This window comes from Lepisma saccharinum, chromosome 7, assembly GCF_977018435.1.
Source record: "Lepisma saccharinum chromosome 7, izLepSacc3.1, whole genome shotgun sequence".
Taxonomy (NCBI): Eukaryota; Metazoa; Arthropoda; class Insecta; order Zygentoma; family Lepismatidae; genus Lepisma; species Lepisma saccharinum.
The window spans coordinates 87,634,710-87,651,415 of NC_139235.1; the positions used below are offsets into that span (position 1 = coordinate 87,634,710).

A 16,706-nucleotide genomic window follows, 5' to 3' on the forward strand; every position below is an offset into this window, starting at 1 on the left:
GTCTTGGATCTGCAAGAGATTGGATTTTATTTTTCATCTTCGCTTCTCTGCTCTTCAGTGAAAGGCACGATGCTGAGACTCTTCTAATCAAGGCTTTGCACTTCAAGATACCCTTGACTTTGAGTTTTAGTTTTTAAGTCCACTTTATGCACAGAAGGCTAATCGGTACTGGAGCACAGTTTAAATTAGGATGCGAACCGGGTATCGAACCCGGGATCTCTTCATTACAAGGCAACGACGTGACATCATCGGAGAGTTCCGGCCTTAGGTTGTGCCAGTAAACACTATTTGGTCAAAACCTACAAAAATATGGAAACACCACGACATCAGAACGGGTGATATCGACGCAATGTTTTCACTTGAAATCGGATGAGGTGCGACATTCTTTTGTTTTGTGCCGTGAGATAGGTCCCTGTCCGACTGGAAGGAGTCGACATTTGCACTGTAGATAGCGTGCTGTGCAGTTGATACTGAATCATGTCGGACCTGACAGTGTTTCAAAGAGGGCAAATTGTTGGTGTTCGCCTTGCAGGCGCCTCTGTTACCAAAGTAGCCATGTTATTTGGCGTATCGAGAGGGGCTCTACCCGAGATCATGACGACATAATAATGTGTCCCGAAAAACATCACGAGATAAACACCTGCGTGGACGAAAATGTACACTGAGTGACAGAGACAGAAGGACACTGAGGAGAATTGTGACCATGTTTTGCATGAAGAATGGTGCAAGATCCCATTATCCACCATCCAGGACTTGTATTTGTCCATTCCTCGGAGACTGCAGGCCGTTTTGGAAGCTAAAGGCGGTCCTGCACCTTATTAGCTACAGCATTCTGGCTTTTCTTCGCAGGTGTTTCCATATTTTTGTCCATCCCCTGTATGTTCCTTCGAAAATCCACTAAGCTGTTACAAATCCTAAAAAAATACATCTTTTTAATTGATTTAGTTTATTTAACGTCGCATTTCTGCCACTTTTGGATAATCACTACCATTGCGATGAATGGTGATAAAATGAAATGGATGAAGCCGAAGGGATAATCACGAACACACATGGACAGAACAAAACACAAGCCACACAGACGATTACACTGGCTAAAAGACAAGACGCCAGAGCCTCGTTAGTGTGCAAAATGCAGTCCAGATTACTATGTGGAAGAGAGGTTGATATTTGGGTGTCTTCGCAAAGAATATCCCCAGATATAGTCCACGTGTTTACTTCGTTAACGTCGAAGACTAAAGAAACCCGCCGCCAGAAACGTGGGTGGGGATAAATAGCGGGCGAGTTGTTTTCGTCCAATTACACTCAACCTTCAGCCAATGGGTGCAGCTGTCATTCTGCTCGTCTACTCCACGTGGAGTCCTTGAGCCAATGGGCGCAGCTGTCATTCTGCTCGTCCAATCCACGTGGAGTCTCAGTCACATGACTGCTGATACACTGTTGCCGTACTTTGCAACTTCAATGTGGAGGCCGTGGAAAGGTTGTTGTGCGCGGAGGTACAAGGTGGCGGAGGGTAGATGTGTGGCAACACTGTGCGGTGAATTTGATTGTTGGAGCTGGTGGTCGCGCTCCGTCGACTTCAAAGCCAGCCGGTCGTTAACGTAGCTAGCGCGTCGACTATACCCCTACATCTTTTTAGAATTCATTTTAGAGCATTCAAGTGAACGTTAGTGGCATTTGCCGTACTCGTAACATGTCAGTGTCTTTAGAGAGTTCCGTGTTGATGCTATCAACTGAAAACAAGCTCCAGACTTGGTCTTGAGAAGGGAAAAGGCAAGATCTGTCGAGTAAGTTTATTCTTTTCCACTTAAAACTGGCTGGCAGGCAGAGCCGTATCCAGAAAGTAAATTGGGGAGGGGGGGGGGGTCCAGCCAGAGGTGCCCATCCCCCCAAGGCCAATGGCGCGTCTCCTATAATTATCTTTCTTTTTCTTCTTGGAATCGTAATTTCAGAATTGAATGTCTGTTGACACTTTTCAGAAACACTTTGAAATATTTGGCTGAACTATTCATCTGACATCTCACGAAGTTTCTGAAGCAGTTGTGATGAGGGTTCTAAATACTTTGACAACTGTACAGTAAAACTAGAAAACCTTTTCACAGAGTACAACCGTCCACACAGAGAATTTTCTACACCTGCCACATCAAGTGTCTGATATATATATATATATATATATATATATATATATATATATAATAAGAACTTGGGGGGTCCGAACCCTCTGGACCCACCCCCTGGATACGCGCTTGCTGACAGGTCCTTTAAGTGGTTCAGGCAGGTATAAGCAGTTGCGTGCCCAAGGGGGGAATTGGTGAGTCAATAGCCCCTTTGGCCCCAGTATTTCTAGAAAAGAAAAGAACTAAAATGAAAAGATGGTAAAATAAGTCCTGTCTATTAAAAAAAGTATGCGTACCGCCCATTTCGAAAACCCTAGGCTCGCCACTGGGTAGTGCCAGCGATTGGGTTCCAAAACCATGGGGGCAAGGTGCAAAAAGTGGGGGCCAAGGGCAGTATACTTTCCCTTGGTACATAAGGTTTAGCATAGTTCGGGGGCAAAAGTAGGGGGAGGCAACTGCCCCCCCCCCCATCGCCGTCACTTCCACTGGGCATAAGCACTGCATTTTTCTCCCTAACACTGTTTCAGATTTGAAATTCTGACGTTTTTGCGACGAACTTGTATTAATCTTACCCACGACTTCTTTCTCCTGTAATAATTATTGCAATGTGCTGTTTGTTATTCAACTGAAATTACGTACACAAACTCCTAGAATTTACCTGATATTTAGTTTTCAAGGCGTCTCCCCCAACCCCCTGCCACCTTCCGGACACTCACGCACAAAACTGTATGCGTTACTGCTGTGGACAAAGTTGTTAACATTAGATGTGGCTAAACCACACAGCCAGAGGTTCAGATTATATGTATATTCTTGACTTTAACCCAGGAGACCTACTGCTGGTGTAAACTTTATATAATTAGGGTCTACGAGTTAAAGAAAGTTTAAGGTACACCCCCCCCCACACACACACCACCCAACACCATCCCAATTATTAATAATCATAAGATGTATTGTACTGTTGAGTTGTGATTTCTGATCTTTTAATTGTTACCCATTTTTCTTTCAATTCTGCAGACGCTAACGAGGCGACGGCCCAGACGAACATCCCGTGGTCGTCAGTGGTCCCGGAGCTATGTGCCCTCCTCCGTTCAGGGGGAACCACGGATCGCAAGCACGCCAGCGGACCGCGGTTCCTCTCTCGTGGAAGAGGTGAGTCTTCCCACATTTGGAGCAGCTAGAAATGTGATTTTGGGGGAGATTTCATGTGACACGAGGGTTTCACGCCAAAGTGGCAAGGGGCACTTCACCACAAACTTCACGCACCATAGTGGCAAGGAACACTTCACAACAAACTGTGCATACCGAAGTGGTAAGGGATACTTCACTACAAGCTTCACATACCAAAGTGGCAAGGAACACTTCACCACAAGCTTCACATACCAAAGTGGCAAGGAACACTTCACAACAAAGTGTGCATACCAAAGTGACAAGGGACACTTCAGCACAAACTGCACATGCCAAAGTGACTTAGGATACTTCACCACAAATTACAAGTATACACATATCAAAGTGTCAAGGGACACTTCACCACAAACTTCACACACCATAGCGGCAAGGAACTTCACAACAAAGTGTGCATACCAAAGTGGCAAGGAACACTTCACCACAAAATACAAGTATACACATATCAAAGTGGCAAGGGACACTTCACCACAAACTTTACACACCATAGCGGCAAGGGACACTTCACCACAAAGTACAAGTATACACATATCAAAGTGGCAACGAACACTTCACTACAAATTGCGCATACCAAACTGGCAAGGGACACTTCACCACAAACTTTACACACCATAGCGGCAAGGAACACTTCACCACAAAGTACAAGTATACACATATCAAAGTGGCAACGAACACTTCACTACAAATTGCACATACCAAAGTTGCAAGGGACACTTCACCACAAACTTCACACACCAAAATGGCAAGGACATTGTACTTCCAATTACAACAAGAAAGTTGCAACAGACATTTCACAAACTGCACACCCCAAAGTGTGCAGAAGTCACAACCAGAGTCCCACCTCCAGGAAGTTATTTTTCTCCCTCCTCCCGCTTTCTATATATCTATCTTCTGTCTTTGTATTTTGTTTTACCTGGTTTTATTACCTAATGACTGCTTCTGAACATATTCCTATTGTTCATATCTGAAGCCCATAGGGTGTGTGTGGTTAATAGTGAATTCTGGGCGAGTGAAATTAATATGAGCCAAGCCGATGTTTTATACTGGAATACAAATATATTTATTCTGATACAGTACTGCAAGAGAACCATACACATACAGAAACATATGTACAGTAGTTTGACACTTGTCTCATTGTTGAATGTGCCTCATAAAACTCCCTAGGTAGCTGGGTGAGAATGTCTGTGACAGCCTCCTGGACATCCTCATCTGAAGCAAACCGGTGACCTTTCAGCTTCTTCTTGAGTACACCATATGCGGAGATAAATCTTGTGTTGTGACACACCTTCGGCTGTAAAAAATCTCACCACACCACGCTGTTCCTTTTTTGGAGCCCTTGTTCGATGATAGACCAGAGTTAAACATGCACTAACTGCAGTGCTGCTATGCCTTGCCATGCGAACATGCGCAAGAATGATAGCACAGGGGATGCTGCAGGCTGCCCACCTAATGCCACGTGACTGGATGAAACCATTCGCTCCAGGGAAAGGTTGGCTCACTTTCATTTGACTTAGCCTTATACAATAAAGATGGTCTTGTAGCTCTAGTCATTTCTGGGGTGTTCATTTGGCATGCATTGCACAGACAGAAAGACTCATGTTATTGAAAACAAAAAATGATTAATAACTTTTTTATTCCAGCAGTTTTTTTGTTATTGTTGGGTAAAACCAGAGTGCGAAATCATTGAAAACTGGTGGGGGGAGAAAGATCTTAATCTACAACCCCCTCTCCACACAAACATATGCATAAATTATACGATATACATATTTATAATGTTATTAAAAGTAAAAAATACTAAATTAAATATATATATATTGTTATTATTATAATTATAAATAAAGAAATCAATTTGTTACCTTTATATATATCAGATATTATAAAGTGTCAAATAATTCCTTTAATAACCGGTTAAAGATGTTAATAAATTATGAAATAGTTGAAGTGGTTTTATTATATGTAAATTTTTATTTAGTTTTTGCTTTATGTTGATGCAAATCAATTAGATTTCATAATTATTACTGCCTTGCATTCTTGTTTTACTTTTATTGTGCATATTGATATAGATATTGATTAGATCTTTTGAGAGAGAGAAGGATTGGACACTCAAAACCACACTAATTTGTGGATATTTTCGATATTATTCTTAGTATAGTATATTTGAAATTAAAAGTAATTCCTGATTTTTTGTTGTAACAAAAATTCTCCCCCCTGGAAATTTTTGGTGGGAGGGGGGTTTAGGCCAAGATCCCCCCAGGATTTCGCACCCTGGGTAAAACACAAAGTACCTTGTGTGTACATTGATTAGAATCAAATTCCTTAAAGTCTCAGCATTGCAAGCTAAATCTTTTCCTTTTGTAATATTCATATGGAGTTCTATAAATGCATGTTTGACAAATTAGAAGTAGTGTACGAAATGTTTCTTTGCTTCTTTCCAGGTATTTTTCGATAGACCCACAAGTGCCCAGCAGCCGGTCACTCCAGCAGACTATGTGGATAGTGGTGCCCTGGAACCAGACCATGGTGGTTTTGGATCACCAGACTCCAGCAGGGAACATTTAGGACCCATCAGAGAATTGTATCATAGGTAAAGTGCTGATAAATTCTTCCAAAAATTGTGTGCTGTTGTTCAAGTCAACCTGAAACTTGTTTGCGACCAACTAACTTGATTTGATAGCTTCTAACATATGTGTTTGAAACTTGGCCATGACACTTAGGTGTAATTCAACTTCTAACACATCAAACATAGTCACCATGTTGAAAACTTAGTAACCAAATTATATCTCAATTAATAAAGACCAAACACCAATGAATTCAAAATATAAAACTTTTTTTTTCAGTACATTATAGTTTGTTTACAATTACATTTTTCAGTAAGAGTTTGAGATGTTGCTGTATCTTCTAAGTTGATATATCACTACCAGTGGCATATTCGGAATATTTGACCTGGTTTACGCCAACAATTATTTATTGTATATATATATATTTATTAAATACAAATAAAATACCAATGCAGGCATACAAGTAAAACAAATACAGAAGTCCGACAACTTCACATTTTGTGGCAATTTCTAAATACAGTAAAACCTCGTTAATTCGGACTAATAAGGGGGATAAGTTGACGATTTAACGAAAGTTCGGATTAACTGAAATAATCTAAAATAACAGTAGAAAGTGCATTAAAACTCCGTTTATAACAACAAAACACGTTTATTATGGTGTATTTAAAGGGCATAGGCCTAAATACACTATACAGTACAGTACAAAGTCGGCGGGAAACAGAATTTCATCAGTGGTTGACTGCCTTTTCTTTGGGAACTTCTCTTGTTGACTTCTAGCCATATTTAAAACCTTGCATTCTGCTTTGTTTTTTCTTTGGCCTTTTGCCTGTCCGGATTAATGAGGTTTTACTGTATATGGAGAAAGTTGGTTTACCGGCAGTAAACCAGATAACATGGGAGAATACGCCACTGATTGGCACTATAAATCTCAAGTGATATAGTACAGATGTGTTATGTATCCACATGAATCTATATTAGACCCAAGTACAGTGTTAAAACTAAATAACTGTTGCAAGGTAATCTTTATGTAATTCTGGCCTATTATGTAATATAGGCCTTCTTCTTTGTAATATTAGGTTTTATTGTGGTATAAATGTTTAATATTTTATTATATATGTAATAATTAATAATTATTATAAACAAATTTGCCTGTACTTTCAGACCACCTAGTTGGCGTCGTGCGCAAGAGGGATTGGAAGTTAACGAAGCAGGTCCTGAGGTTGGCATGTCGAGGATATGGAGTCGTGTATTAGATCGTGCTTTTGACAACTCAGACAGACGCCAGTATGGAATGGGCTTTGTTGGCAGGCTTTTCAGGTAATTTCATCTTCTCTGAGACTACAACATAAAATGTAGATTCATGAAAAGAAGTTGCGACATACCTCTGGGGAATTACCCTTGTCCCTGTTGCTGTAAGCACAAGTAATCAAATATCCTACAATGAGCAACACGGTTGAGCCTTGTTTCCATGTTAATAAAACATTACAATGCTGACCAAGGCAAAATTTATTGTATAAAAAATATACACTAAGAACGTAACGTTTCCACCCTCTAACAGGGTCTTCTTTAGTGTATATTTTTATATACAATAAGTTTTGCCTTTATCAGCATTTTAATGTTTCTTAGCTACATTGAGGTTTCCCAGGTAGTGGTATTAACGAAAAGGTGTGTGAGAACCCTGTATATTTAAAACCCATGATGCAACAGCCCATTGAGAGCCTCGGCCTACCTACCGATGGACACCAGATCCTACCCACTCACTCCTCCAAGGTGGGATATCATCCAATCGGTTATGGGGTGACGTGTGGTCAGCACGACGAACCCCCAGTCATTGTTATAGGTTTTCATGACTGGGTTATGCTACACATCGTAGCTCCCCAATTTCCTCACAATGGTGGACGCCCACCGGTCCAATACACGGGCTGAAATCTCAGAAGAAAACATATTACGCTCCCCCCAGGAGACACGAACCTGCACGTGTCTTGTAGCCGGAGCCCAAAGCATTATGCCTTAGGCTGCACAGCCATGGTGCAGGACAACCCTGCATATTACAAAGACTTTATTTTGTGGCATCATCAATATGAGGTATGATACATTTTGAAGAATGGAGTCAAACTTGAAGTAACCCTTGAAGCTTTCCTGGTGACGAATGATGAAAATATTCTATTGGGCTATCGACCAGGTGATTGTACTCTGAAGATGAAAGTGACGTTAGCTCTCGAAAGCTTGGAATCTTTTCCACAACTCACCTGGTCGATAGCCCAAGAGAATCTTTTCATCAGAAACCAAACTTATTTAAATAACACACTTTATTTCTAAATAAAAATGCCTGTTATATAATTAATATTTTTCAAAGTAAAAGATGTTGAATGTAACAAATCAAGAATATAAAGGAAGTTTAAAAAAAAAAAAAGTACTTTGTGGTATCACTCGACGTTTCAACTAATCCCGGACTGCATTTTTATGCATAAAATTCTATTCACATGTGAAATTCCTGACAACTTTATATCATCATCTGAGCTTCAATATTCAATAAAATCTTTGTAAAATAGTTTGTAGTTTAGGCGATGTGTGAGATCAAAATGGCAAAAACTTCAATATTGTAACCATGATAATTATAGACAGTTTAAAGGTTTTAAACTGAAATTCATAAAACTCAATATGCCATGTAATTGATTTTGTGTACATTTGTGCTAAATAGTGCACAGTTTAGGAAGAGTGTCAGGGTTAAAGCACAAAGAATACATGTGTTTACACTAACTGCAGTGCAAAATAGCCAATGTGTGATATATCTGGAAGTCTTTCAGAAATTAAATCTTTTGCAGATTGTATAAATAAAACACTAATTTAATAAGTTTGCTATATTAGGCTAGGTATTTTGTTTTATTCTCTATATTTGACTTTTATCTTAATAATTATGTGCTTAGGAGAGGTATTATAGCTGTTAGATCAACTCAAGCATGGAAAGTTGCTAATCACATTATTGGTGAATAATGTTTTTCCATTCAACAGAACCGCAAATTATATGTATTATATTGCCGTACATGTGTAACAAAAGAATGTTTTCCACTATTTCAGGAGATCACTTCGAAAGTCAGTGGTAGAGAGCAAAGATGTTAAAGGACAGCTAGATGACATAGAGGACCATCGCCCATTTTTCACATATTGGGTCACAACAGTACAGGTCCTGATTATGATCATATCACTAGTATGCTATGGATTTGGACCAATAGGATTTAATATGCAGCCACGATCTGGTTTGGTACGTATCGCAAATGTCCTGTGTTTATTTCCCTAAATTATCAGCTCCTTTTCTTTTTAATATACAGGGTAAGTCAAAATGAATGGTACAACTTTACACATTTATTATGACATTACTATTTATATGGTAGAAAATCAGAAAAACTCTGGAAGTTTAACTCACATGACTCACACTACAAAGATTCAAAATAGAAACCACGTGTAATACAGAAAATGTCTTAAACGATAATCAAGTACTTGCTATGCATGATACAGCAAGTCGTCGTCCACTAAAAATTTGCAGTTGTAACTTTGGCAGATCTTTCGGAAGGATGAAACATGTGCGTTACTACCGAAATGCATGCGGAAATGTCTTTGCACCATTGTAATTGAATCAGTTCTTGATAGCTCCAACACACAATATGCCTTCTACTGGTCATTAGCCATTTTGCGACACTGGCGATTCTGGTTGAGCAGCCGCTAGGCAGAATAAGTGGGAATAAAACTCCCAGAGGTTTTCTTTATATTGAAGCCTTGTTTAATTTTCTATCGCAAATAGTCATGTCATAATAACTGTGTAAAGTTGTACCATTCTTTTTTACTTACCCTGTATATTGTTATTCTCTGTGGTAGTGGTCAGTGTAACATACACGTTGTCCGAGAAGTTTCCGTATCTCTACATGACATATTTATTAAGTCCGCTCACATCATTCATGGTGCAACAACTCGCATATGAATTCAAGCGACCGTCCCATGTGACCTTTAGAGCGGGGTTGCCAACCACGAAAACTAAATCATTCTCTAGGAACCGAATGCTGACCAATTTTCAACACTGTTGCAACACGATAAGGGGTACGGGGACTTTTCGAACACCCTGTACTATGAATCCAGAGGTCCCAGGTTCGAACCCTCGTCATGGCAGGGATGTATCATTGTGTTTGTCCCATCATCATATCATCAGTTTATCATCCATCTTCTTCATCATAATTAACCCATGAGGTGGAAATAGAAAATAAGATTTTTAGTGTGTGTTTAAATTCCAGTAGATTTTTCACCAGCATCAACAATTACTTACATGAAAGCACTTCATATATATATATATATATATATATATACACACACACACACACACACACACACACACAAAGGCTGTCTCAGAGAAGGTGAGACTAATTCCTGTATAGGAAAACAGCTACCTCCATTGGCTAGCTAGGGTGAAAATTTGGTTCAGTAGCTGCCGATTGAGACCAAAATGAGCGCAATAGGTCAAAAAGTCGTGACTGCGTAGCAGTTAAAAGACAAGAATTTACATGGACCCCTCCAAGAATCATTAAAATGAAACAAAAGAATTACAAACCACAAAATTTTTATTCAGAATCAGCCAATATCGAGTAGACGTACATCTTTTTCAAAATAGGCACCATTGACAGCTAAGCAAGCGACCATAGGCTCCTGCCACTTTGTGAATGTCTTTGAAAAGTAGCGAACTGAAGAGAACTTGCGCTGCGGTGATCACTTCTTTGTGGCCTTTAATAATGGAAATATCCAAAAGTTGCAGGGTGGAAGGTCCGGGCTGTATGCTGGATGCGGGAAAATTTCTATTTTTCTCTTCGTCGCGTAATCTTGAAAAGCCCGCGAGGTATGCGGGCGTGCGTTATCGTGGTGCAATATGAAGGAGTTTTTCAAATGCGGCCTCTTTTTTGCTACGTGCTGGTACAGAGTCTCAATTACTCCTTGGTAATACTGTGGCTCTACTCAGTCTGTCTTGATAGGCATATGCCTGGTGAAACATTGCATATGTTTCCGCAGCACTGTTCCCTAAACGCCAACAAAATTTTATGGCATGTCGCTGTTCATCTTGAAATACTCATCGCAAAAAGCAATGTTATACACAAAAACCTGGAGGGGTAAACGAAACACGTTCCACGTAAATCAACACAGCTGCTCACTAACGTGGTTTCGCAACATGTGACAACTTGCTACGGAAACAGAATGGGTCATCCTACACGACGCGACTAGTGCCGAAACCATAGGCAGTGTTGCCAAGCCAGGAAAAAATCTGTCTCTCCTTCTCTGCGACAGCCTTTGTGTATATACCTAGGTATATATGTTTGTTTTCCAGAAAATTATTACTTGATTGATTTGGTTTATTTTACTTTTCATTCCTGCCACTTTTGGCTAATTACGAAAATGAATAATGGTATGATGAAATTGATGAAGAGGTGCTTACAAAGAACATACAAAAGCCATAATGTCGTCATCTGCCATGAGGCCTATGGAACATGACATTATGACTGTTCCAAGTGCATCAACTGAGTCTGTACTTGATGATGAAGAGATGATTACATTGCCAGTCAACTGTGGTTCAGAGTCCTCCATGAAGGATTTTCTTTCTTATTTGTAGCTTAGTCATTTACATCATAATTTTTGACAGTAAAAAACTTCTTACGTCACGTGTCAGCAACATATTTGTTAAAAACAAAAAATACACACTATAAGAAACACTTTAGGAGTTCTTCACTTTAGGAGCTTTCGATTCTATCTCGGAATCATCAACAGGGCTGGTTGAGTGAAGACGAAGAAAATGTGGTTGAAGTTCTGTTGGCGCTACTTGTTGTATCTTATAAAAAAGAAAAGTTAAAAATTGTACTTACGTATATTGTTCCTCCTGTAGAACGACGTTTCAGAGATTGACTATCTCCTTCTTCAGGTTCATAAAAAAACTAGGTACTTGACATAGTACTGCATCAAAAATGTAATATGAGGATTGTGGTTAAGGGTTGGTTTGGATACATTTAAAATATTATGTTTTTTCTATTAGAAGTACGTAAAAAGCATGTCTTTCCCTAAGAAAACTTGTACAATAGACCTATTCACATGTAAAAAGTTTAAAAAAAGTTAAAAATCTAAAAAAACCTGCTTGAAAAACAAAGCAACTTGCAGGTTCGGCCATTCCTACCCAACTGTGCATCCTAATCCACATGAAGGTCAGTTCTCTACGAGTGTTTCCCCTCCCCTTAATATTCTCGTTTCCCCTTATTACGTCACAAATCCAACGTAAATTCACGTTCCTCCTGTGCAGCTTGCATAACTTCCGGAGTGACGTGGAAACCGATATTGGGTTCAATCTTCCAGGCTTTGTCCCATTTTTTGAGGAAATTGATCCACCCTTCTTCCAAATTTTCTTCGTCCCTATTAAGATTATTCTTCCCCCCCCCTACAAATATTCGCTGTTTCATACACGTTTCTTCCTAACTTCATCCTTTCTTTTCTAATTATCTCTTTTTTTGCGATTCTATGCCCACTTTCCAAAATGTGTTCTGAGAGACCCGTTTTGGGAACTTTTTCCCTTATATCATTTTCATGCTCGCCCCATCTTTTACCCATATTTCGACCCGTCTGTCCTATGTACTCCTTCCCGCATTGACATTCTATTCGATAAACCCCCTTCTGTTTTTCCGGTATTTCCCTAGTTGTCTTTCCTTTCTTATAATCGGTAAAGTATTTTTCTAAATTCTTTGGTGCTTTCATCCCACAAATGATTCCAAAATCTCTCGTTACTTTCCGATTTTTTCCGATAGAATTTGATGGTAAGGGATGCCAACGTACTTTACCTTCCTATTTTCGATTTTTTCCTTTTCTTTTTGATCCCCATCGTCTTTTTTGGTTTCTTTCCTAATAATTTTCTGTGCTCTTCCCGCGATCTTATCCATGCTTTTTACGTACTTCTAATAGAAAAAACATAATATTTTAAATGTATCCAAACCAACCCTTAACCACAAACCTCATATTACATTTTTGACGCAGTACTATGTCAAGTACCTAGTTTTTTTATGAACCTGAAGAAGGAGATAGTCAATCTCTGAAACATTCTACAGGAGGAACAATATACTCACATACGTAAGTACAATTTTTAACTTTCCTTTTTTATATTTTGGATTTGTGAGTAACATGCGACTAACCTACAATATGCTATTGTTGTATCTTCTGGAAGATGTCATTGCAGTCTTGCAGTGTTGGTAAATTCTTGTATGTTGGGATTCTTGACTGAGGGAGATGGAATGTTAAGTTTTACTCTGTTGTACCATGATACAAGCACAGGTGAAAGGAAAAATAGAACGGGATGTTAAGGAAGGTGTATACATGATGAAAAACACAAATAATCTTAATGGCAATTTATGTGGAAATCTTTATTTAGCATGATACAACACAGTAAAACTTAAAAATCCATCTCACCCAACCCCAGCCAACAATCCCAACATACAAGAACTTACCAACACTGCAAGATTGCAATGACACATATTCCGTAAGATACAACAAGTACCGCCAGTGGAACTTCGACCATGTTCCGTTCGTCTTCGCTCGACTAACCCTGATGATTCCGAGATAAAATTGAAAGCTTGGAAGAACTCCTAAAGTGTTTCTTATCGTGTTTTTTTGTTGTTTTTAACAAATCATGATTTTATAGATTTTTCATAATTTCTGAGACTAAACGCATTTGTATTAGCAAGAATAAAGTTTTATTTGTTCATTAGAAGGATCAAATCATGTGTCACATTTTCATAAAATTGACATGTGTCTAGAAGGAGAAACTGCTTACATTTAGTTATAATCAGAGCTCCTGTAGAATTGATGATCCTAGTAGATTAGTAGAGGTACACAGAAGTGTAGTATGTACAAAAATGTTTCTGTAATGTCACGTGACATCATCTAAGATTGTAATAGTGTTTAAGGCAGTGCTTGAAGCAGGGATGGAACATTAACAACAAATACAGTCTACCAGTCAAGAAGTCAACAGGTAGATCGAGAAAGTCAAGAAAAGTCAAGAACTTATGCTTGTGGTCAATAATATTTGCTATTTTCTTTACAGTATAGTGAGTTTCGATTGTTTTATAACTGTACTGGGGTTTGATAAAATTGAATATTTGGAAACTGAAAATTGTATTGGGTTGTTGTTAAGATTTGTTTACTTTGTTTCTTAACAATTTAAATCTTGTATGCGTGAAGTTTTGTAAAAAATATTAAATAACGTAATATGACCATTCTCCATCTAGGATGAAATCTGAATCATTACATTTTACATGCATTAATAATTACAGCTTCAGTTTTCATCTTAACCGGCCTTGTGGAATGGGGTTTTTCATTGAAAAAAAATAATAAATTTTTCTTAATTTGCAATTATACCTAAACAGGGGCGATTAAATAATGTTAAGAAAAGGAAGGAAAGGTCAAGAGAAAGTTATGAAAAACTCAAGAATTTTGGATTTGTTATTTTGGTAGACACCTTGAAATAGTTTAAATGTTTGGGGCAAAATCGCAGAATATCATTAATGATCATTGATATTGATTGGTCTTGTTTCAACTGTTGTTTATATGAACTTTTCGGAGGCTTGATTTGTCTGTATTCATGGATTTGGATGTAGTGTTGTGTAGTAAACAGTATAGAAGAATAATTTTAATGGTGTCCAAGTCTCCTCCATGTCTTGAAGGAGACAGATCAAGTCTCAGAAACATCAAAATATAAACAACAGGGGTCAAAAGTGCAATCTCATTTAACAACTGCTGATTATCGACAGCATTAAAAAAAATAACAACCCTGTAAGTACCAATTTTGAAAGTGGTGTGAAACGTGATTTTTGTTACATAATAGCTCAAATTAGGTTGATGGTGCATGATTTTACTGTTAATAGTCAAGCCATAATTATCAAAACAATTAAAATCCAAGATTTCCGTATATTGACTTAATATTGTATAGCTAGTTCAATTAAATCATAGTGTATGCAGGGTGATTCTTATAGAATCCCCGGTGGAGGCACAAGTGGTTCAGATCCCACTTTAAACTATAGGTCCTGTCCCGATTAGCCTTACTCTGTACAAAGTAGACTTAAAACAACAAATCAAATCTTATAGAACAGATCTGATGAATTTGCTAATAGTACTGCAGTTGATACATGTAACCGCTCACAATTACTACATAATAATCCATGTGCCGTGCTGAGTGGAATGGTGTGTGGATGGTCCGACAGGTGGAAGCACTTATGCTGCAAGGTTCAAGGCCATGTAGAGGTGCATGTATGAACATGTTTCCAATACCCAGGTAACAGTCACAGAGTACACTGTAGAACAGCAAGTGTTTCTCATGCGCACATACTGGGTGACACAATCGATGGCCAACACACCATTGGAATTAAATAAATTAGGTTAATATCTATATGGTATATTTTTACAAGTCATTTTGTCGGGCCAGTTCTATGTATAAGAATCACCCTGTACTATTTCCAGTGTTTCCTCTAGAAGAAGCATATGCACTTTTGTTACCGGTATTTAAATCCTTTGTTCTATTAGTAATGTGTGAATATATATAGTTATAAACATGTATGGGTCTATGGTTTATTCCCTTCCCTATTGACACAACTTCATGTGAAAATAAATGAACATCGGATAAGTGAAAAGATTGCTAAAATATTGTACTAAGTGGTCAAAAGGAAGATCCCTGCCTTTCCTTCTGTCTTATCAAGTCTGTGGGTATGCTACCGATAGGTTTATACCATGATGATAGTAAGTTAAGCATTTAGAACATTGATGAGTATTGTCTATAACTCATTGTGAATGACAAATTGCAGCTTATCTATTCTCAACTACATTTTTTCACTGTATTCTTCATCTCCCAACTTTTCTCATAGTTCCATGAATCCCCTATCACTTTCAGGTGAAGCACAATAGTTAAATACTTGATCAACAATCTTAAAGTCTTGTAGAATGTACATTATGATGTGCAATAATAACATTAAAATATTTATTGATTTCTTATAAAATATTGGGAAATGAAGACCATTATCATATCTGACCCAATGTTGCAACTTTGAACAAACCTTACTTTTTTTCCCTATCTTCTATTTACCTGATATGAAAACATTGGCATTTGTGTGTTTTGTTCTCTAATGTTATGTCTGTGTAAATTAATTATTCTTTGTTTATAAAATGAGTAATTACTTTACTGTTTATTATAGGTACTTGTTACTAGTCTATCTCTTCAGCAAGTGGATTATTTTGAACCTGCCAACTTTTGGGTAGGACCACGGCCAGTAAGTAGAACTTTTTTAATGTAGTAAAACATTTCTCAATATTCAACGAAAAAATGTGCAAGTGATAATAAAAGACTAATGTATCCAAAGATTCTTATGCATTATATCTAGGGGTAGTCATAAAGTTTTAATTATCAGCTCGAAAAAATCAAGCTGCGACCATGAAACTTGGTGATGGTGTTAGTCCTTGTCTACATATTCACCCTTCAATGCGATGCATTTTTCCCAGTGATGGATGACTTGGCGGAGACCTTGGTTGTAGAAGTCTGCATTCTGGCTGTTCTGGAAACGTTCCATCTCGAAAATCACCTCGTCGTCATTCTGGAAATGCCTGCCACGCAATGGTTTCTTTATCTGAGGAAAGAGGAAGAAGTCACTGGGTGCCATGTCAGGTGAATATGGGGGTGAGGCAAAATTTGATAGCCCAAAGAAGCAGCATGTGTGACTGTGTCCTGTGCAGAATGAGCTGGGGTGTTGTCATGGAGCAAAAAGACCACTTGGACAGCTTCCCACGATGCTTCGTCTTG

At 38.4% G+C, this 16,706-nt stretch overlaps 1 protein-coding gene across 3 annotated transcripts in view; it reads left to right on the forward strand.

Annotated features, from left to right (window-relative positions):
- Positions 1-16,706, forward strand: part of rho-5 (rhomboid-5) — a 670,560-nt gene that overhangs the window by 616,961 nt on the left and 36,893 nt on the right. For all 3 annotated transcript variants that reach the window (XM_083125574.1, XM_083125572.1, XM_083125573.1), the window contains 5 exons: positions 3,129-3,263; positions 5,732-5,880; positions 7,016-7,171; positions 8,933-9,116; positions 16,105-16,179. In XM_083125574.1, coding sequence (XP_082981700.1) covers positions 3,129-3,263; positions 5,732-5,880; positions 7,016-7,171; positions 8,933-9,116; positions 16,105-16,179 — 699 coding nt within the window. The remainder of the gene's footprint in view (positions 1-3,128; positions 3,264-5,731; positions 5,881-7,015; positions 7,172-8,932; positions 9,117-16,104; positions 16,180-16,706) is intronic.